This window comes from Pipistrellus hanaki (genome assembly GCF_964339955.1).
Source record: "Pipistrellus hanaki genome assembly, chromosome: 5".
Lineage (NCBI taxonomy): Eukaryota > Metazoa > Chordata > Mammalia > Chiroptera > Vespertilionidae > Pipistrellus > Pipistrellus hanaki.
Genome location: NC_140507.1, coordinates 58,095,240 through 58,118,337, shown reverse-complemented (window position 1 = coordinate 58,118,337; position 23,098 = coordinate 58,095,240). Strand labels below are relative to the sequence as shown.

The 23,098-nt window shown below is 45.2% G+C and overlaps 1 protein-coding gene and 1 long non-coding RNA gene across 7 annotated transcripts in view; one reads left to right on the top strand and one right to left on the bottom strand.

The window, feature by feature from the left end:
• Positions 1-8,383: 8,383 nt before the first annotated feature.
• Positions 8,384-10,464, bottom strand: LOC311622798. Its single transcript, XR_014795026.1, has 3 exons — positions 10,418-10,464; positions 10,048-10,182; positions 8,384-9,465 (listed from the first exon to the last, which is right to left on the bottom strand). It is a non-coding gene; the product is annotated as an uncharacterized lncRNA (long non-coding RNA).
• Positions 10,465-10,574: 110 nt separating this feature from the next.
• The window catches only part of RAPGEF2 (Rap guanine nucleotide exchange factor 2), a 229,467-nt gene continuing 216,943 nt past the window's right edge, over positions 10,575-23,098 (top strand). For 5 of the 6 annotated variants that reach the window (XM_084884156.1, XM_084884149.1, XM_084884155.1 and 2 more), the window contains exon 1: positions 11,106-11,797. In XM_084884156.1, the coding sequence (XP_084740282.1) occupies positions 11,729-11,797 (69 nt within the window). In that variant the 5' untranslated portion in view covers positions 11,106-11,728. Of the gene's footprint in view, positions 11,798-23,098 lie in introns of all 6 variants that reach the window. The other variant, XM_084884153.1, reaches the window with a different exon arrangement.

Sequence of the window (23,098 nt, the reverse complement as noted above, 5' to 3'; positions counted from 1 at the left end):
CCTCGGGACAAGCAGCTGGAATGTGTGACCAGATAGAATCAAGGTCACCACTCCGGTATCTCTTGTTCCATCTAGTTATGCAGCATCCTCTGCCCACAGACCTTTGCTTGGGAAGGTCTTGAGGGAGGAGTAGGAATTTCACAGATAAACCACGTGGAGAAGAGAATTCTGTGCCGGGCCTGACAGAATTAGAGAGGTTTGCGAATCCTCACAGGCCCAGTGGTTACCATGATTGGCACGGCAGCTATGTGGGTGGGAAGCGGAAGGAGAGAAAGCTGGGTAGGCATATCTGGACCAGAACACTTAGGACTCTTCACTGTATTGCAGAGGGGCCTGTACTTTACCGAGGGTGGGGAAGCCCCGGGAGGACTTCAGGCTTTGGAATGAAACGATAGCTGTGCTTTTTCAAAAGATCACTCTGTGCAAAGGTTTCTAAGAGGAGAGGAGCCAGCCTGGGGTGAGGGCCAGGCACCCACCAGGGGTGGCGCCTGCGCTTTGACTAGAGAGAGGCCTCTGGCAGGAGAAAGAGGCCTGACCCTTTGCCTGCATGCTCTACAGGACTTATCTCCTTTCAACAGGAAGTCCTTCCATCCTAATCGTAAAAGTCATCCTGTCAACATGTTCTTTTAAAAAATATTTTGGGAAGCAATGTTTCCCTTTGCTGCTTCCATGCAATAGAACTCCGAAATGTCCATGCACAGGGGAGAGGGATCAGGGGAAAGAGTGCCTAAACTAGGCCCATGGCAATGAGGGCGTGGAAAGGATTGGACGTACAATTTGACATAACTTAATGATGATTGAACTTAGATGTATCCCTAAGGACTTCTTTTGTGTTTGTTGGAGATGTTGGTTTTGAGGTGTCTGGGTACGTCTGCGTGCAGACGACCTGCAGGCAAGTGTGGAGGTCGGAATGTTGTCTGGGCTGGAATTCAGGTTAAGTATAATTACACTTTTCAGGAAATGTCACATTTCTTAGGGACGGAAAATAGGGTTGAGGATTAAGAGTCACCTTCATTACCAACAATGGTTAATCCGGGCACTTGATGTTCCAAGTTTAAGAAGTAAGTCAAGGAAGACCCGAGAACCTCCACAATGAGGGCTGAACACATGTACTTGGGCTTCGGAGTATGTGTGTAAATCCTGGCCCTGGGACCTCCCTAAGTCTCTGTTCCCCTAATTGTAAAATATGGGTAGGATAGGATAGGATAGTATGCATTTCAGAGCACTGTTAGAAGGCTAAGACAGAGAAACTGGAGACACAGAACAGTGCTTGGTATATAGTGAGCACGCAATACCTTTAGCCACTGTTACCAGTTACATGAATAGCTTGCCAGGAGCCGGTTGTAGGAATTGCTTTAGGAAACGCTTTAGTCTTTAAGAGCCCTGGCACTGTTCGGTAATGACTTGGTTTTCACAAGAAAAGGTAGTATTCACTGACTGTGACCATTTTTCTTGCATAGGATATGCCTGGGTCTTGGTGCCCCCTTCCAAAGATAAACTACATGCAGGAAAGAATATTTAACATCTGAAATTCCCTGCTGAAAATTTTCTTTCATAAACCATTCCTGCTTACAATTTCCTTTTTAATCCTCACCCAAGGATATGCTTATATTGATTTTATTTTATTTTTGAGAGAGAGAGAGAGAGAAACATCAATGTGAGAGAAACATCCATTGGTTGCCTCCAGTATGCAACCTGGGTACATGCCCTGACCGAAATCAAACCTGGGACCCCTGTGACTTCAGGCCAATGCTCTATCCACTGAGCCAAACCGGTTAGGGCCTGCCTTGCAGTTTTTGATATGTGTTTTAAACATCTCCCAAATGAGAGAGAGAGAGTAGTGACTAGATATCGCCTTGGATACACATTTTTTCCCTGAAGGGGGGCGAGAAAAGTGGTCAGAACTTTTCTGCTGCTACTCTTCCTTCTGGACAGTCTGCTGTGAGGCTCCGTTCACAGCTTCCCGCAGTTTTAGATGCAAGTTGTGTTGCACTGAAGAAAGCAGGTCTTGAAAGTGTTTTTTCTTTTTTCTTCCTTTTTTTTTTTTTTTAAAGACTCACTATAAAGATAAAGGAGGGGAAGAAAGGCTATAGGTGATTTTGCACTGATCCTATGTGGTTAGTTACTTGTATTATCACACTGCAGCCCGTGGCCAGCCAGAGGGAAACAGATTGACGGGGTTTTAAAATCTGATAAAAATCCGGAAGCTGCCAGTGTTACATACCACTGTGGATATTATCTATGTATGTCATAATTGCATGGGATCCCTCTGGTTCATTTAGTTTATGCTACATTTATTAGATTTAGTTTATTGAGTATCTTGTGTACACTTACACATATTTATATTTGGAAACAACAATTCTGACACTTAAAAAAAGTGGACAATAGAACAAAAATTAATATATGGCAACGATCCCCCGCTTTTGGAAATGGATATAAACCTGCCAATAGACTCCATATTTGGAAGAGTAAATTCTAGTGTTTCATTTATTTGATAAAGGTGGAGCCACCACCAGGCCCAGCATGACAGAGACAAGCAGCACCCGTCCTGCCCTGGGCAAAGTAGAGGTCCTCCCGGGATCGCCAGCTGGACCCAGTGCGGCTCTCACCCTCGGGAAGATGCTGCTCACCCCCATGTGGGAACCACTGGCCCAGGTGGAAATTATTTGCCTTAGAGGCTCGCGACTATTTACCATAAAACAATAGTAGCTTATTTTAGTTCTCAAAGTTCAAAATCTATACTAATAAAAGGGTAATTTGCTAATTAGACCAGATGTCCTTCCAAACAAAGCTATGGTGGCGAGGCCAAGACAGAGGCAGTTAGGGGTGATCAGGCTGGCAGGGGAGAGCAGTTAGGGTTATCAGGCAGGCAGGGAGAGCAGTTAGGGGGATCAGGCCAGCAGACAGGCAAGGGGTTAGAAGCCAGTGGTCCTGGATTGCGAGAAGGATGTCCAACTGCAGTGGGATTAGGCCTAAACTGGCAGTTGGACATCCCCTGAGGGGTCCCGGGTTAGAGAGGGTGCAGGCCTGGCTGAGCGACACCCCCCCCGCCCCATCCCATGCATGAATTTCGTGCACCAGGCCTCTATTTCTCTGCATAAAGTTAGGTAGGCAAATCTATAATTTTTATTCTAAAATCTTTCTTTCCTAGAGACTTGAAGGGCCCTATACATATTGTCAGAAGGCATTCCTTTTAGGGAGAAGGAAGAGATGAGAAAGAGTATTTCCTTTTATAAATCCTGTTTTGAGTCATGGTCATATTATTCATCCAGCAAGGAAGAGATAGCTAACGACATTTTAGAAAGCTAGAAACGAGTCTGTCTTAGCTCAGAGATGTTACGTTCTTTCCCAAAGGGCACAGAGCTCGTGTATAACAGAATAGGCTTTCAAATTCGGGGCTGTCTAAGGATGGATTCCAAGGTTTTTCCACCCCATGGCTTATATCATACATTCCACCACACTCTTATAAAGCTGCATTTATGGACTCCACTGAAAATACATGCCCGCCCCACCCCACCACCCCACAGCAAGGTAATATAAAGTTGTTAATCCAATCATGTGTATGCTCTGTCTCTTTTGTGTCTGCGAGGCACCTGGCCAGGTCAGGGTGGAGTACTACAGGTTTACGTGGGTCTTTAACTTAATTATCTCTGGATTCTTCCAGGTAATATGGCAACACAGGCTCATTCCTTATAGGTGAGATAAGCGTAAGGTGGAAAGGAACTGTTTCAAATGTCTTACCAGGACTTAGCACTGGGCATAATTTTTATGTGGTAAGTAAAATGATGGTGTAAGAAAAACACTGCAGATGCGCAGGACCCGTTGTGATACACTTCTCAAGGGCTGGGAGAGTTCTATTTTCTTCTGAGCTGTATCTCCTGCATTTTCTTTCCCGGGAACCACCCTTGCCAGATCTACACAGTATGGGCTTTACAAATCTATGCCATTTCTTTGTGCTCTCCTCCTTTAGGCCTCTACATGGATACATTTTGCCACTTTTATATTTCAGGTTTCCTTCCTCAACTTCCATAAAAGCAAAGTGCTACTCTCCTGTGAGTCCCCTCCTTGAAATCATTGTGTTACAACACTGTGTGGGCTATCTGATGGTTAAAACTAAAATAGCAATACGACGACACAGCCTCATCTTCTAAGCGCAGGTTTCCCATGCCCTTGTTGGCCCTTCACTTCCTTTGCCTAATTTAGATGTGTAAGCTCAACGCACAGGCACTCTGTTTATGTACATCTGGTGCCTCGCACTAGTCTTGGATTTAACAAATATTAAATAATCGTGACTTCAGAATGATTATTTGTTTTGGCATTTAAAAAAAAAATCACAGCTGGCAAAAATGCAGCTCTTTTCACTCAAGTGCCCTTGTCTGGCTTTGACACTTCTGGAGCAGACAGCTGTATTATAGCATACGTGCATTTCCCTGGGAAGATCACGTGGAGACCAGAGCTGGCAATAACAGTGGCTGCTCTTTCTTTCTGGAACACATTTACAAATTCTGCTCGGCATCCAGCTTGCTTGTGGATGTAATTTCAGTTGCGTATAGGTAATGGCCTTCACCTAACTGGAGAACCCCATATACAATTTGATACAATGCTCCATTATGATAGAATTGTTTCATTGGGTTAACTTTGGATGTTTGTAATAGAAGGCGTTTTTTGTTTGTTTGTTTGTTTTTGTTTTAAATGATTAACTTGAGCATTCATGACCTGTGGTATGGACTTTAAAAATCTATGCATTATGTATGCATTGATTGTGTAGTAGTGGCATTTACATTGTTAAGTTTTAAAGTGAAGTCCTTAATTGTACCTCTTTTCAGATTAAAAAAAAAAAAAAAAATTAGTCTGTATATCTTCCCTAAACCCCTTTACATTGGTAGACTGATTTTTGGACTATAGTTTTACAGGGCAACTCATAATAATAAGTGCCAAACACTGGCAAAAAAAAAAAAAAAAAAAAAAAAAGGAATTGACGTGGATCAAAAGTTTAACAGTGCATTTCCTTTTAGAAATGTCAGCATCTGCTTTCTGACAATCCTATCAAATAAAGAGGGAATAGGCTAATTGACTGCCACACCCTCAACAATGGTGGCGCCCACAGCCACAAGATGGTGGTGTCCAGTCCCATCAGCCCCGCTGAGGTGGCAGGCATGCAGCACAGCTGGGCCCACCCCCAGGCAGAGTGCCCCAGTCCCCTCAACTCCCCAGTCCCCTAGGGCCAGCCTGAGGTGCGGGCAAGCCTCAGATGGCAGCTGCCCAGCCACCCAGGGCCACCCAAGGCTCAGGTAACCAGGGCTGGCTGAGGCTTGCGCTGCCGGCAGTGGCAGCAGCAGAGGTGTGATGGGGTGTTGCCTTCACCTAATCACTGGGTCGCCTCCCACCCCTGCGGGCTCCTGGACTGTGAGAGGAGGCAGGCCGGGCTGAGGAATGCCCCCCTCCAGTGCATGAATTTTCATACACCAGGCCTCTAGTAAGGAAATAAAGAAGGTTGTTCTCCCCACTGGCCCAATATTTCAAATGTGAACAAATCAATGCAAGAAAGTAGTTATGTCAGTGTAAGGGATACAATAATTTAACTAGATAGAACAGTTTTACTTGATAATTTAAATATTTTTGGATTTATGTATTTAATTTTATGTTGACGGCAGAACCAAGGTTAACAATACTGATACATGAGAGAAGAAAAAAAGGGAGGTCTTAGAGCCAGTTCTAAAACACCTAAGTATTTACATGACATCTACATTCATGTCTTTCTGACTTACGTGGCAGCATCCTCAAAACGGAATTTATTATGACTTATGTAAAATCAAACCTGAAAGTCTGATTCTAATTGTGCTTCTGATGCACTGCATCTACGTAGTTCCATGAGCTCTCTCCTACAAACACACTGTATCTCTCCCTGGGCACCTGTCCCTGGATTCTCCACGGGACTCTCATGAAGGCTGTTTGCAGGCGAATACACTATTTCCTAGCAGTGTGCTCGCTGAGCACGATACGATGTCTAAACTACAGCCGCTCTCCTCAGGTTCTGACTGCCCTGACCACAAGGGTAGAGGTTACTGCAAGACAATGGGAAAAAAATGTGTTGTGAGGAGGGGAGATGAGGGATGACTTTAATAGAATAGGAGAGGAGGTGAGGGATGTCTTTAATGGAATTCAACCTCACCCACTCTAGAGCTTGTCTTGAGAGGGTTGGAAGGACCTGAGAAAATTGTAACCAGAGGAAGTGCTTGTCTTAGCAGAGCAGGGTAGCTTCCTGGTGCTCTCTCTCGCCCTCACCATTGTCCTAAGGGAGGTGAGTAAATGAAGCAAGGGCTGGCACGTGGAACCAGCGCCCACAAGGCCAGGGAAGGGACCATGTTTGTCTTATTTGCCATTGGTATTCCAAGCATCAAGATCAGTACCTGGCACACAGCACTTAATAAATATTGATTGACTGATTGAATGGTGGGTACTCAAGGTGAGTTTTGTGTGTGTGTGTGTGAACAAAATGACCTTCTCTCTCTAGTTAGATGGACAGATATATATATATATATATATATAACATCCATCCTAATCTTGTGTCATAGTTGGACTCATGGGAATTTATTTATTTTATTTTATTTTATTTTTTTTTTAAATATATTTTATTGATTTTGTACAGAGAGGAAGGGAGAGAGATAGAGAGTTAGAAACATCGATGGGAGAGAGTCATCGATCAGCTGCCTCTTGCACACCCCCCACTGGGGATATGCCCGCAACCAAGGTACATGCCCTTGACCGGAATCGAACCCAGGACCCTTCAGTCCCCAAGCCGACGCTCTATCCATTGAGCCAAACCAGTCTCGGCTGGACTCATGGGAATTTAAAAGAAGATTATTTTAACTGAATTTTATTTATTTATTTATTTATTTATTTTTTTAAAAATATATTTTATTGATTTTGAACGGAGAGGAAGGGAGAGAGACAGAGAGTTAGAAACATCGATGAGAGAGAGTCATCGATCAGCTGCCTCTTGCACACCCCCTACTGGGGATATGCCCGCAACCAAGGTACATGCCCTTGACCGGAATCGAACCTGGGACCCTTCAGTCCCCAAGCCGAAGCTCTATCCATTGAGCCAAACCGGTTTCGGTTATTTTAACTGAATTTTAAAGATGACTCTAAACATCTAATTTACATGATAGATTTAGGAATGTATTAGATTTTTATGCTTGGAAAGACCCAGGCTTTTAAAGTGACAAGTAGAATGGTATGTAGGCCAGGACTTAAAATGTATTTTTGGACTTAAAAACCCTATGTTCTATGTATCCTCTAAGAATTTTTCTAGATAATATGATGGTTGTAGGGACAGAACAAAGAAATTCTCACGTTTAAACCTGCCTTTATGATACAGCACAAGAGATGGTTTACCTGGATGATGGCTGGACAGTTTATCTCAGATGAATTGGCAAACATTTTGTGTCTCATTCTGTTGTCCATGTTATACCAGGCGCCCTGTTGGTGCTTTGATGGTAATAAAACAGCAATGCATGCCCAGGTCAGATGTCCTAGATGTTCCATGGTGATTAGCATTATTAACATATGCAAATAAGTAGATTATACATAGGGGGGAAATTAGCTTTGATTGAAGTTAAATGATAGCTTAGAGGCCAGTTAGTCATTCTGTTGGTGGATCAGATACTATTATCCCTTACCTGAGGTCATGGGTGCAATTTAGAATCATAGCAGAGCATTCAGAAAAAAAGAGCTGGGTTGGCATCTGCAATTCATAACTTTCTGGCCGTGGGAACGGGGGTTCCTGCCTGCTGCCCACGCTTTGAAGGGCCCTTCCCTAGCTTTACCCTTCCACACACCTTAAGAAGTTCATTCCCAACTCTCGTAGCTCCCGGAACCCTGGAACTTACTGTCCTGTCACTTGGAGGCCTGATCTTCCAAGCCTGCAGGACTCACCACGGGTGGCTTTTGGGAGGGGTCTGATGGAGTTTCAATGTGCCTGCTGGGGTGTCCTCATGGGTGTGAGCATTTTTGTGGTATGGGAAGGAGCTGAGATGGGAAGGATACAGGGTGCGAGTCTCAGGCCCTCCCTACAGCATCATGTTCCTTGTTAACGCAGAGCCTTAGGTATGTGTGATAGGGTCTGTGGCTCTCCATTTGTTAGCTTGTCCCAGGCCCTTCCAAAGTTAAAGGCAGGCCTGGAACCAGGGCAAGTCAGGCCGCCTATTTTAGTCTCAGTTTCCTCATCTGTAAACAAGATAATAACTGTTCCACGAAGGAACAGGATGATGAGAATGATCTTAAAAATAACTATCCTTTGTTGGGTGCATGCAATGGTTCGAGCACTACGCAGGACACTTTGCATACATTATAATCTTCAGGGTACGCAGTTCTTGTGCATTTTTATAGAACAGAAAACAGGCTCAGGAGGGTTTCTCTCCCAGCCTGCTCCCCCCTTCATCCCACCTCTGTTAGAGACAGAAGTGAGGTAATATATGTAACAATCTCATACACACAATGTAATACGATAGTTATTCATTCATTTACACTGTGTCTTTGGAAATAGCAGTGAATAAAAGGAACAAGAATCATTGACTTCGGCAACATACATTATAGTGGAGGAAGACAATAAATAAAACGAATTATATAGTATGTTATGATGGTGGCAAGGAGAGGAAGAGAACTAAGGCACGGATGTTACAGGGAAAATAACACTTGAATGAAGACGTGAAGGAGGTAAGGAAACAACATCCTAGGTTTTGTTCTGTTTTGGGTGGGTTGTGGGGAGTGCAGAGATCATTCCGGTGGCAGAGGCCCAGCAAAGGGGAAGGCCATGAGACTGGAGCTTGTTCATTGTGTTTCAGAAACAGCATGGAGGCCAATGACACAGTAGTAGGAGATGGTCAGAGAGAGAAGGAATATTGAGGCTATAGTAAGGACTCTGGCTTTTAGCTTAAATGAGATGGGGAGCTAGTGGATTTTTTACTCTCTCTCTCTCTCTCTCTTTTTTTTTTTTTTAAAGCAGAGGAGTTGAGCTGGACTGAAAAGACTCAAAGTATACTGCTGGAGGCAAGCACCAAAAGAGGGAGATCCGGTAGGTGGTTTTTGCAAAGTGTAGGCACAAGTTGATGCTGACCAGGATCATGGCAGCAGAGGTGCTAGGTGGAGGTTGGATTCCAGATATGGTACTTTGAAGGTTGAGCCAACAGGTTTACTGACCCTGTGATCAGCTGGTCAATTGGAAGGGTGTAGATTGCATTGACTGGAATGGGAAGCTGTGGGAGGGCGCATTGGGGCAGGTAATCTGGAGCCTGGTCTGCACATGTTAATTCTGAGATGTCCATTAGACATCGGATGGAGGTGTCAGGTATTATTTTTTCACCTCATTGGATTTGATTTTCTTCTTCTCTCCGTACAGTGCTATGACACTTATTCATGTTCTTTGCTCTCAAGGTGGTGGTCCATGCCATGGAGAATTTGATGCTACGATTCAACCAAGGGGTGAAAGAAACAAGGGGAAGCAGTTTCAGTAAGAGGAATACAAAAGGGTCTAGAGATACAATTTTATCCAGTCTCATAGGGTTACACAACCCTTTCTCTAATTAGCAGCCACATAGGTCACTTAAGGACCCTCAAATGTTTGCTCAAGAGTTTAAAATAAACTAGATGTTAAAAAGGTATGTTTGAAAATTGGAAAACAGTTCAATATTCGAGGTCACAAAAGTAACAATCCTCCTCTAAGTCTAGCCTCCACATAGACATCAGAACATGAACTTGTTGGGAAAGGAGGAGGTGGGGAGACAGATAAAAATAAAACCCCAGGACCAGACCAGCAGAGCTGTTCCTGGTGCTTGGCTGACCTCACACACCTTGACCTGGCTCAGGAAGGGAGGGGGTGGGGGAGAGGACACGAAGCAGCAGGAGTGGTAACATCTTAAAGGGCTAGGTTTCAGCGTCCTCTGCACCCAGTGAGCCCCACTTGAAACTCAGGATCAAGACATTTGCTCTGCCTCAGGCAAAGCCCGATGGGCCCATGTCACAAGACCTTCCAGGTCTCACTCACACCTTTCCATCTGGCATGCTTTCGTGTCTGGGGTGGGGTTGGGGGGGTCTAGTTGTGTTGATCCTGGCACGTTTCCATCTCCTTCATTTCGTGGCCATTCCAGTGTTCTGATGGTGCCAGATGGAACGCTTTCTTCCCTGCAGCAAGTGACAAATAAAACAAAATAAATCCTTAGAGGATTTATCGTCTGGGAAGCGGCTAGGCGCCAACCCCCTGGGTTCAAAAACGATGGCCCAGTGCGGGGGGGCCGGGAACCCGGGACCAGGGCCACCTCCTGGGGCCAGGTGGTTGCGGGGCTGTGACCAGCTCCTTCGCGTGTACCCTCTCCCTCCCCCGCCCTCGTCGCCCCTCCCCGCTCTGCTTGGGGCTCACCTGGCAGAGCCAAAGGTGAGGCTCCGGAGCGAGGGCGCGGCCGGCGGGCGGGCGGGCGGGCGCCGAGCCGCGAGGGAGGGGGCGGGCCCGGCGCACGGGCCGCCCCGCCCCGCGATGATGCAGCGCCCGCCGACTCGCCTCCCGGCCGTCACTCACCCTCACCATGGCTGCAGCACAAAGCAGCCAGCCCGGGAGGCCGCTTCCTCCCTGAGGAGCGGCTCGGGCGGCCGGAGCAGACGCGGGGAGGAGGAGGAAGAGGCGGAGGAAGAGGAGGGGAATCGCCGCCGCTTCCCAAACACTCTGCCGCGGGGGGCTGTGCGCGGCCCGCGGCTGCCTCTCCGCCCGCCCTCGGACCCGGGCCCTTCCCCAGCCCCAGCCCCAGCCCCGCCCGCACCGGGAACAAAGTTGCGGGGAGCGCCTGGGCCGGAGGCTGCCGCCCGGGCCGTGCGCTCTGGCCGCGGCGGCGCCGGCGCCGGGGAAGCAGCTGCGCTCGGGGCGCGCGGATGGGGGGCGGCGGCGGCGGAGCCCGCGGCGGCGGCCGGAGCTACGGAGGCGGCGGCGGCGGCGGCGCGGCGGCCCGAGGGGATGCAGCAGCAATCGGGAGGCACGGCCGAGCCCAGTAGACGATCCTCCGCAGCGGCTGGGACAGCGGCCGAGGCGATCGGGCTTCGCGGCGCCCGGACCTGAGCCAGCTCAGCCAGCCTTCCTTCCCCGCGGCGCCCCGGAGCCCGAGAGGACTGGGGGCAGCGCGGGCGATCGGAGCGTTTCCCGGAGACCCCCGAGAGGAGGGGGCGCCCCTCCGCGCGGGCGGGGAAGAGGAGGCCCCGCCTGCACGCAGCCCTACCCCTCCTCACCGTCGCCCGCACCTCCCTCCCTAAAAATAACTCGGGCTCGCCGGGGCCAGGAGGAGCCGCCACTGTCCCCCCAGCGGCGGAGCCGGGGAGGCGTGCCCTGCCAGGGCCCGGAGGGAGCCGGGCGCGCCAGGAAGCCTTCGCCCGGCCCAGAGGCGGCGAGGGATCGGAGGAAGGGGACTTCCCGGCCGCTGATCGAGCCGCAGCGACCCTCCGGGCGGCGGGACCCCGGAGCTGCGCGGGGCCTCGCTCTCCCGCCGGCGCTCCCGCGCGCCCGTCCCGCGCCCCGGGCCCCCGGCCCCCGGGCCCGGCCGAGCCGCCCCCTGCGGGCCCCGCCGCGCGGTCTGGCTGGTTGGCCGCGGGCGGAGCGCGCAGGGCGGAGGCAGCAGCGGCCGCGCTGGGCGGGGAGGAGGCCGCCGACACGGGTGCGGAGCGGCCCCGGCCCGGCCCGCGGGGAGAGATGGCTTCCTACGTGGATAACAGCTTCCGCCAGGCGGTGATGAAGAACCCCGCGGAGAGGACCTCCCAGGTGAGACCCGGCGGGACTTGGGCGCGTTGGTGCCTCTTAGGCTGCGCGCGGTCTCTCCCCTCCCGCCCCCCCATCTCCCCATTCCCGACACGGTTCGCCCCGCTCATCCCGCTCCTCCTGATCGGACCTCCAACTTCCAGTTACATCCCAGCTCCGAGTCTCTCCCCCTGGCCAGCCTGGGTTTGTTTTTCCGCCTCCTGGATCTTCTCCTTTTCTTGCCCTCCCCATTCCTGACTCCCCCCTGCGTTTGCCCGGCGGAGGGAATTGTCCAATTAGCTCCCCCTCTCCCCAGCCGCACACCCGGCCCCGTGGGGCTTGGGGGCCTTGGGGAGAGGAGGTGTCCCCTCCCCCGGGTTGGCCACTCTGGTCGCGGGCCCCTTCCTTCTCGTGCATGTGGCCCCGTCTGCCTTCAGAGTTTGGAGGTGTTGGAGGAGGTTTTGCAGGAAACTTGTGTGTTTCTTCTGCGAAAGGCTATCCGTGTTGGCCTTCTTGTAACGTAAACCGCTAAGGTGTTTGGGTGTTTATGATTTTGCTCTTGTGAAAAAGGGATGCAGCTTTCCAATGGAAGGGGGTGGTGTTGGTGGGGAAGTTGGTGCTTTTAGTTTAAAATGCGGACATCCGTGCAGGGCTGGCATTCCACACGCACCCCCGGGAAGGGCACCGTGCGGATTCCTTTGGCGTTGCACAACCTTGTCAAAATTAGATAAGTTTGTTCACCTTCGTGCGCTCGTTTACCTTCAGGCCTGTTTTCCTCTTCCTGGAACTGGAGGAATTGCCGTTGGCATCGGACTTGGCCGTTTCAAGTTGGACTAGCGAGGGGAAATTTTATAAAATTGTGGTGGTTTGATTTTTTTTTTTTTTGCTCTTAGTTGCTGACTAGAGAATGACGCATATTCCTAAGCGTTAGGATGGTGACTACAGGATATCTCGTTGCCAACCCTCTTAAGACAAATAAGCCCTTCTGATCCTTGGGACCATCAGACGTGTAGGATCTAATTGTTGAAAGAGTCGCTGCGCTTGTTCAGTGTTGCATGCCATCTGTTCAAGTCCAAGTGCTCTTCTCTGACGTTGATTTCTGTTCCTTAATGTGGGGGAGGACGGAGTAAAACAGAATCTTCTTCCATTGGCTGCCTTGGGACTGGGCCCAGCGATGGCACCTGGTACTGGTTTTTTTTTTGTTTTTTTTTTCTTGACGGAGCCATCCCATCTGGGGGAATCCTAGATGGATGGCACCGATTTACCAAATGTGTCATGCACCTTCCTTATCCACAACTAGCTTTGACATTGTCCACGGTATCAGTTTTCTGAAAATGCACGTTCCCAGTTAGTGTGGAGGAAGAGCACATTTCCATGAAAGAATTCCATGCCAGGGGCATTAGAACCTGGCCAGCCAGGTCAGACAATGAGGTCAGAGGCCTTCGGTGGAAGTTAGAGATGGGGAAGTGGTGTTGCCTTTTGTGGATTAATTAGAATAGCAATGATTGGAAACCTACTTGGGGGGAGCAGGGTGTAACTCACCAAACAAGACTGTAGGAGACAAAACCTTCGCTGTGACAGACAGCACGTGGATTGTGCCAAGTCAATGAGCTGTTAAACTTTCCTGTTGCTGAGCCAGCTGTGTAGAATAAAAACGGACCCGGCACAGAACGTGGCCTGCGTCAGAAGTGGGCCAGTGACTGTGACACCACAGGATGAAAGCTTCATTGACATTCGGAAAGCCGCACATTGCCCCCACCCAACCTGCATGGACAAAAGTAAACAGAGGGGCCGAAACCGGTTTGGCTCAGTGGATAGAGCATCGGCCGGCGGACTGAAAGGCCCCAGGTTCGATTCCGGTCAAGGGCATGTATTATAGCTTAGTTGTGGACATATCCCCAGTGGGGGGTGTGCAAGAGGCAACTGATGGATGACTCTCTCTCATCGATGTTTCTAACTCTATCCCTCTCCCTTCCTCTCTGTGAAAAATCAATAAAATATATTTTAAAAAAAGTAAATGGAGGAAAAGCTACCAAACGTTTTGTACATTCCTAAAAAAATTAATTAATTAATTAATTAATTAATTAATTTATTACTTCAAAGAGAAAGGGAAAGGGAGAGAGAGATAGAAACATCAATGATGAGAGAGAATCATTGATTGGCTGCCTCCAGCACACCCCCTCCTGGGGACCAAGACTGCAGCCCTGCATGTGCCTTGACCCTTCAGTTTGCAGGCCGACCCTCCAGCCACTGAGCCAAACCAGCCAGGGCCGCTTTGTACATTCTTAAGTGTCAGCCCTATTAGCGTTGATGTTCATTGGCTTATTACTAATGCAAACCCTCACCCTTATCTATGTTGTTTTAAAGAGAAAGTAGGTTTGAATGTTTTCCAACTTCACCTGGTTTGACGTTTGAAACGGATTCAGGTTAAAAAAAAAAGGAAGTTTTAGTTGTAGGTGCTTTTTTATGGAGTGCCTTGGTAATGCCAGGGCTGGGAGTTTTTCTGTACTGTCTTTTTCATGGATGCTTGAGAGCTAGAATGTTGTGATGTAAGAAAAGCACACATTAAAAGGCTTGATATCACAAACAGAAGGATATGAACTGGGACAGTTTTGCTGTCATGCTTCCTTCTGTTTCTCAGGATAGACTCGGTAAAGGCAAAAAAGGAAGGGGCTTCAAAAGAAAAGAATACAGAAAGATATAGAAACAATTTTTGTTAAATTTGGTTTCTTCCTTTAAAAAAAAAAACCAACAACAAAAAACTCCCAGCAATCCAGTTTCTCTCCAAAACTTGTTGAAGACATACATAATTTTGTAGTATTTAGGTTACTCAGTTGTCTAAAAGTCATGGTGATGTTGCTAGTGTCACCTAAGTAGTTAGCTACCGTGTTTCCCCGAAAATAAGACCTAGCGCATGGAAAGATAAGACATCCCCTGAAAATAAGACCTAGCGCAACTTTGGGAGAAAAAATTAATATAAGACACTGTCTTATTTTCGGGGAAACAGGGTAGAAGAGAATCTGTGCGTGGTGAGAATCCCAGTGGAAACACGGGACTTTGGTAGTCAGGGACCTTCTCAGGGCCACCTGGAAAATAGGAACACACTTTATTTAGGCACGTCATTAGCGACGAGGAGAAATGGAAAAATTGCCACCTGACCTTTCAGCGACATCAGGAATGTCGCTGTCACTGTTTCACCTGATCTTCTGAGAGGAGGAAAAAGTCGACTTTTTAATCCAAGTGGGTCCCATATTGTGTGTCTGGAAACCTCACTAAGTTCCAGTCAATGGGGCGCTGTGTTCTGCGTAACAAACCTGCTTGTACATGATGAACACCCTAAGCGTTCTACTGGTGCTTTTCAGTGCACCTCTGTTGAAAAACAGGGCTCTTAAGTCATTGCTTTATTAAACTATTTGGGTTTATGTCTTTAATCACTTAGATGGGAAGCGTGATCACCAAAGCAATTTAGTGAGGTAAAAGATGTAAATAAATTACAAACAGCTTTATCCCTCAAGGCTTCAAACAATAAAATGATTTTTCTAGACCATTTTATTAAGTTGTTGAGTTCAGATCCCTTGAAATTGCTTCTGTAGAGTGTTTAAACACGTAATGTTTTCAGTTTTTCAGGTGAAACATCTATTGTGTAATTGTTTCCTCTTACTTTAAAGACCTAATTCATTGTGTTTTTAGCTAGCTGTAAAAGTTACTTTTAAGATTGGTGAGTGTAAAATGGCTTCACCTAATCCCCTTCTAGTTACTTTTACTTTGTTCTTACCTATTGAAAAACATTTTTTGTTTCGCCTATTGGCACCTTTTGATTTAATCGCTAATGCGTGAATTTGTGAGCTGCGAGTTTCTAACGGTCCAAGAAGACTTAATTCCTTGCAAAGTCATTCAGTAGATTACAGGTTAAGTTGTAATGAGAGGGCTGAAAAAGACCTTTAGCCCAGAGAACTTTAAATTATGAGAATCTGCACAAAAGAGTTTTTATGGTAAATATTTAACTTTCAAATCTAGTGGGAAAATTGTGCCTGCAATACTCACATTTTCTATTTGAGTTTCTTTCTAATCATTGTTTGTGAGCAGTCTCATATTTTCACTTGACAACTTATACTTTCATTATATTTTTGCTCATTCTGGGGGTCCTCGTAATATATATTTGCTTCTTAAGCAGTTTTGTTCATGAAACACAACTTAACTGATCTGTGAGCAATTTTTGAAAAGCATGTCTCCCAAAATGACGCTTTTTGGTCACAAGTATGTAGTTTACATAACAATGATATTTGAATTTGTAGGTTAAAAAAAACTACATATTTATAACTGAAATACTGATTTCAAATTGTATTGGCATGTGACTGAACAAGTGAGAACTTAAATTTATGGTAAAAAGTTATTGACTTTTTTCCTTCTATATTAGTCTCCTTCAAATAACCTTTTAAGCATTTAGTAATTAACAGTTCCATAATTAGCTTTGCATATCTTGGCTGAGGTTCAACCGGAATCTCTCCAACTGCAGTGCTGTATGGAGAGACTGGATTAACGCAGTCCTTCCCAGACCTCGGGCTTTCACAAAACAAAACACTTAAAAGGAAGGAGGGAGCCCTGGCCGCATGGCTCAGTTGGTTGGAACATTCCACCAAAAGGTGGCAGGTTCTAGTCCCGGTCAGGGCACATACCCAATTTTGGGTTCAGTCCCAGTAGAGGTGTGTGCGGGAGGCAATTGATCTATGTTTCACTTTTCTTTCTCCAATCAGTCACTTAATCAAAATTTAAAAAAGGAAGGACATTAAATAAGAAAAACATAAAACAAAAACAGCTATAATCTCCTATCATTGCCATTTAATAAGAAAGGTAGGACTCACTGTCAACTTCAAAGCTCAGTTTCTTGAAGTCAGATTTTCTTTGCTTCATAAGAAAATGCACTGTTTTTTTTCTTTCTTTTTTTAAACTTACTGTTGTCTTGAAGAAAAAACTTTATCTGGGTGGATTTTGGGGGTGAGTCACATGATTACAATAAGATATGCTTTTGGTGATATTTGAAATTCAAGTCAAGTAAAGTAGTGTGACATAAAGTAATCGTGGCATATGCCTCAAATACAAATGAATTCTGAAATAAAGAACTTTTAAAACCACAGAAAGACAGTGCTTCTTGAGTCATTTGAAAACTTACATTTTAAGGAATTGTAATTACCTGAAGTAACTTTGGTCTAGACCACTGGTTGGCAAACTCATAAATCCACAGAGCCAAATATCAACAGTACAACGATTAAAATTTCTTTTGAGAGCCAAATTTTTTAAACTTAAACTTTTAACGCCACTTCTTCAAAATAGACTCAACCAGGCCGTGGTATTTTGTGGAAGAGCCACACTCAAGGGGCCAAAGAGCCGCATATGGCTCGTGAGCCGCAGTTGGCTGACCACAGGTCTAGACTAAAGAGATAGGGAAATGTGGAACTGGTGATAGCTCCTTGATACCTGCATTTTATGGGCTACTCCTCACCCCATTTTGGTAGCAGTTTCCTCATCTGTAAAATGGGGATAATAGCTTCCCTAGGTTGTTTAGTGAATGACGTCAAAGAAAGTTACATTTACTAATGATGGTCCTTTCATATTGCAGCACATTTTGAATTTGTAGGTTAAAAAAAATGGTGCGGGCCACATTTTTTATTTTCCAAGCCTTGGGAACTCAAAAGATGAAATGAGACTTATGTCCATCAAGTAACTCACCAATCCATTGTATCCTGTAAGTAGGATGTGATTCATTAGTGCTGTAGCAGCGGTCCTCTGCCAACACGGGAGAGGCTGTGGTCTTCCTATGTGAGATAGGTGCACTGAGTTTGGGGTGAGTATGAACTCACCTACGAGTGGACTAGGAGGCAAGAAGAGTCCAGACTGACACGTGTCATAAAAGTAGCACACATGATTGTAAGAAAATATATGCAGATCTTTGTGCTTGGAGCCAAGGGAGTGAGTGAGTAGCAGAGGGGGTGGGGGGTGACTCCACTGGAGCGTAGAAGCTTGTGGTTTGAAGGCGAGTGAGAAGAGCCCAGGAGATGTCTGGCTGTTCTTCAGGCTTGTGATGGTTGGGTGCCTGAGTTACACAGTGGAGACGGACCAGAAATATGCAGTAGACTCTGCTGGACAGTCTGGCGGAACGTGTGCACATGTATGTCAGCTGCTCATTGCACCCAACTACGCTCACATTATGCCAGTACATTTCAGTCATGGCAAATGACAGTGAGGGACATTTCCTAGTTTGTTGGGGGAAAACCCCAGGTTGTTGAATATAATTTTCGTGTGTGTGTGTGTGTGTGTGTGTGTGTTTAACTTACACTATTTTTTTCCTTAAACTTACACTATTTTTTTCCTTAAACTTTGGTATTTTCTATATGTTCAGTTTGGAATCTTATATGAAATGTCTGATTTATCATATCATTGCTACTTTTTCTTAACGATAACGTGCCTCCAAAGCATTCTACCTGGGAAGAGTCCAGGAGTGTCTGAATTTAAGCAGGGAAAAAGTGAATCTATCCTAATAAAAGGGTAATATGCTAATTCGACCGGATGTCTTCTGGATATCCTTCTGGACGTCCTTCAGGACAAAACCACAGTGTGGGGGCTGAGGCAGAGGCGGTTAGGGGCAATGAGGCCAGCAGGGAGAGCAGGTAAGGGGCACTCGGGTTGGCAGGGGAGAGCAGTTAGGGGCAATCAGGCTGGCAGGGGAAGGCAGTTAGGGGTGATCAGGCAGGCAGGAGGTGAGCGGTTAGGAGCCAGTGGTCCTGGATTGTGAGCGGGATCGGGTCTAAACAGACAGTTGGACATCCCCCGAGGGATCCCAGCAGGCTGGGCTGAGGGACCCTTCCCTCCCACTTGCATGAATTTCCTGCACTGTGCCTCTAGTTTATAATGACAATTCGCAATTGACTTGGGATGTAATGATTGTAGTCAGTCTGAGAACAGGTCCTTATTCTTCCCCTACACTGTCCTTTATTTAGATAGATTAATGTTAAATTAGGAAGGAAAAGCAGTTTGAGTACATATAATTGTAGCTTTGTTAGAGCTTTTGAATATATACGGTTAAAATGTCAGCCTTTGTTAGGGGGGGATGATAATCTGATTGCCACGTTATTTTGGTTTAGGATTTTTAACTTTTCGGGAAAAATAAAAAAAAACACCTTTATTCTCACGTGCTAATTAGCCACTTCTTACTGAACCTTCTGAAGCATGTGTTTCCTGCTGAAATCAGGTACTTCCTTTTCTTCTTTATCCAGTGAATCGATTTATCTTCAGTGTGGCTGTGGTGGGTGGGGTAGTTTTGGTGGAGCAGAAAGTTTAGCTTTTGCATTTTAAATTCTCTTGGCTCTATCATTTCTGTGTTTTCACATTCATTAATCATAAGATGTCTGATGGATGTCAGTGACTTGAAGGGGAAGCTTGGTTTTGCCATGGGAACTAAAACCCTCCCTCTGTAATTTCTCATTGCTTGTGCAAGGTGGAAATCACAGATTGTGGAGGTTTAGAATTTCTCAGAAATTTAATCTGAGCAAAATGAATTGAAATACCATAACATCTGGCCCTTGGCACCTTTCTGGTCTTTATTCTAGCTGGTAGTATTTGTTCCTGCCCAACATAAAAGCTGAGAAAGGAAAAGACCCTCAAGAGGAATTAGCCATTAGATGTTTTTCTGCTGAGGCCTGATTTTCACTTTCCTAGAAGCTGAACTAGCAATCGGTGGATCTAGGGATTGGGGCACTGTGCTGTTTATCTGACTTCTGAGTATTGACGGCAGAGTTAAAACTCACTACCCCCTTTAAAAAAATAAACTTTTGGGGTTGAGATAATTGTATATTCACATGCAGTGTTAAGAAAGAATGCAGATATTACTAATATCTTGCAAAACTATATATAGTACAATGTCACAACGAGGATATTGACATTGATAGTCAAGATACACAACAGCCGGGACCGGTTTGGCTCAGTGGACAGAGCATCGGCCTGTGGACTGAAAGGTCCCAGGTTCGATTCTGGGCAAGGGCATGTACCTTGGTTGCGGGCACATCTCCGGTGGGGGATGTGCAAGAGGCAGCTGATCGATGATTCTCTCTCATCGATGTTTCTAACTCTCTATCCCTCTCTCTTCCTCTCTGTGAAAAATCAAAAGATACACAACAATTCCATCACCACAAGAATGTCTCTTGCCCTTTTATAGCCACAGTTACTCCCACCCTGCCTCTGGCAAAGGTTAATGTGTTCTTCACTGCTATAATTTGATCATTTCAAGAATGTTATGTAAATGGAATCCTACAGTATTTGACCTTTAAGGATTGGCTTTTTTTCACTTAGCATAAGTAAGTCTCATTACCTTTTGTCTAAAATGAATTCCTGCTTTTGTCACTGAGTGGTTTGGGTTAATGTTCCTGAAATACCAATAATATGTGGGGATTGTGGGTTAGGGAGTGTTTGTGAAGATGAGATGGATTTAAATAGGGACAATGGTGAGAAAATTCTGTAATAATGTATATAAAATGAAGACCAAAGTTCATGAAATCTTGGCTAAGCAAGAAGTACAATAATAGTACAGTATGTTTGGGATATTTCAATATGTACATTTTTTTTCCATAATGGAAGTGATAAGAGTAATCTTAGCCATCAGTGATTCCTCATTCAGAGAAATTACTTGACCTTCCCCTACTGAAGTGACATTTTTTTTACAAGTCAGAAGGAAATCTAATAGATGCATGTACAAATGCGTTCCAGTGGCCAAATTGAGGACAATTTGAGCAACAAGGTAAATAATGGATTATAACCTCTAGGGAAAAAATATTTCTTGAGCTCATACTAATATAAGTAAATAAGGGAATAAATAAATAACTGGGGGAGAAGTTCCTTGTTATAGCAGAATTCCAAGAAAAAGTGCAGGAGTCCTGGCTGGTGTGGCTCAGTGGTTGGAGCATTGTCCTGTGCACCGAAGGGTCTAGGTTCCAAGTTCCAGAAAGGGTACATGCCTAGGTTTCAGGTTCGTTCGATCCCCAATTGGGGAGTGTGCAGGAGGCAACCAATCCATGTTTCTCTCCTCCCTTCCTTTCTCTCTCATCAATTTTTAAAAGTGTGGAAGGAATGATGGAAATAGAAAATTATCAGTAGGCAAGCATCATAGCATAATTGGTACAAGCCAAAGGCTTTGATGGATGCCAAAATTAGTGGGTGAAAGTATGATGAAAAACATGCTGTCAAATACCAGAAATACTTGCATAATCTCAAAGTATTTTGCCACAAGATGAATTAATTATAAAAGGAAGTAAATACTTTCATAGTGAAGAAAACTGGCAGACACCAAATTAACCAGGTGATCGTGGTTACCTCACCCATAAGAAGACATAACAACATCATGATTCACTGAGGAGGGCTCATCTGTGGTCGGATTCTTCCTAAAAAAAACCCTCTGATCTAAGTGTTGGAAAACATTAGACAAACTCAAATTTAAGGACATTATATAAAGTAACTGTCCAGTATCAAAAGTGTCCAGGGTATGAAAGGATATACTAAAGAACTGTTACAGGTTGGAAGAGACTAAGGAAACGTGATAACCAAATGCGATGTGGGATGCTGGAGAACAGAAATAAGTTATTAGGACAAGTGGTGAAATTTGACACACACACACACACACACACACACACACACACCAATAAATAGAAAAGAGGGCTAAAACAATAACTGTTTATTCATCTTTATTCCTCCTGAATTTTGTAGAAATTCACAAGATACAGTATATTTTACTAATTTTGAATATTTCATGACTTCAAATTTAAGTAAACTAGAAGATCTGGTGTAAGAAAAAAAATGTGTAGGAAATAATGTACCTCATATACATTAAACCAAGTGGAAAATAAATTGTGATAGCAGTTTAAGGAAGTCAATCCAGGTGAAATTAAGGTTGTAGGATCCCTCCACACCCCCCTTTTCCTTTCTTGTGAATTAAAAAAAAATTATTTAAATTGTTTTTTGTTTTTTTGTCTTGTTTTTTGGTAGGTTTGAGAATGGAAGGGAGGGGGGGAGGGAGTGCCAAAGGTATTTAAAAAGTCTAGTCAGAGACAGCTGTAGCTATAGATGATACAACACTAGTCTAAATGGAGTGTGTTCAGTGCTTTCATTTAGACTTTTAAGGTCTTTTTCTGTTAGGATTCAAAAAGGGGGAAAAAAGCAATTTCTTTTAAAATCAGCTCAAGGTAGAAATATTCCCACAAACCTGCCTCTCCCCCCCCCCCTCCCCCGCCCCCCTAATCCCCTTCCCATGTAAATACTTTAGCATTTCAATCCTGGGGCACCTCCCCCGTCCCTCAGCCCCCCTCCAGTTAGCCAGCCACCCGCCTTCTCTGGTGGTAAACATGGGGAATGCATGCTGTTTTTTGTGGCCTGTGTACTGCTTTGGTATAACTGAAATTGGTGCTGGAAGATGGATTAAAGCATGTGGGACCTAATGTTTGAGGTGACTACAAATAAACCATAAACCAGGGGGTAGTTACTGTTTTCAATTATAACGATGTACAGCCATTTCTTTTCTTTAAGAGAATTTGTCCTCCTCCTGTTGGATGCTTTCAGTAATGAATTGTGTTTGAGGAAACAAGTGAAAAAGAAAAGACCTGGCCAGGCTTTGAAGCAACTACAATCTTACAAAATAAAGAAATGTGAAAATGGTTAGGTGTAGACTAAACCTATTTAACATTTGTCTAGTTCTGTATATAAGGAACTATTTGAATCCTTCAAGGCAATGAGTTTCTGCTTTCTTCCCGTGCATAAGCCTTACATTATGTATAGTCTTGCAAACTCCCGTTTTCTTTTAAGCGCTCGAATTCATTAGAAAAAGCTTGGTCAAATTGTTAGAAATATTTGGCTGAGTTACATTTTTTAGCCATTAAGAAACTGCTTGATCAAACATACACTTCCAAACAGCATTTTAAAAAATCGAAATGTAGTGGCATAAAATGTGAAGAATTTGTCTGCATTTCAGTTTTTGTTTTTGTTTTTTTAAACATATTTTATTGATTTTTCACAGAGAGGAAGGGAGAGAGATAGAGAGCTAGAAACGTCGATGAGAGAGAAACATCGATCAGCTGCCTCTTGCACACCCCCCACCGGGGATGTGCCCGCAACCAATGGACATGCCCTTGACCGGAATTGAACCTGGGACCTTTCAGTCCACAGACCGCCCCTCTACCACTGAGCCAAACCGGGTTCGACAGCATTTCAGTTTTGTTTCCCATCTTTATTCATGTAAAAAAAATCCTCATCAAGGATATGTTTATTGATTTTAGAGAAAGAGGGAGA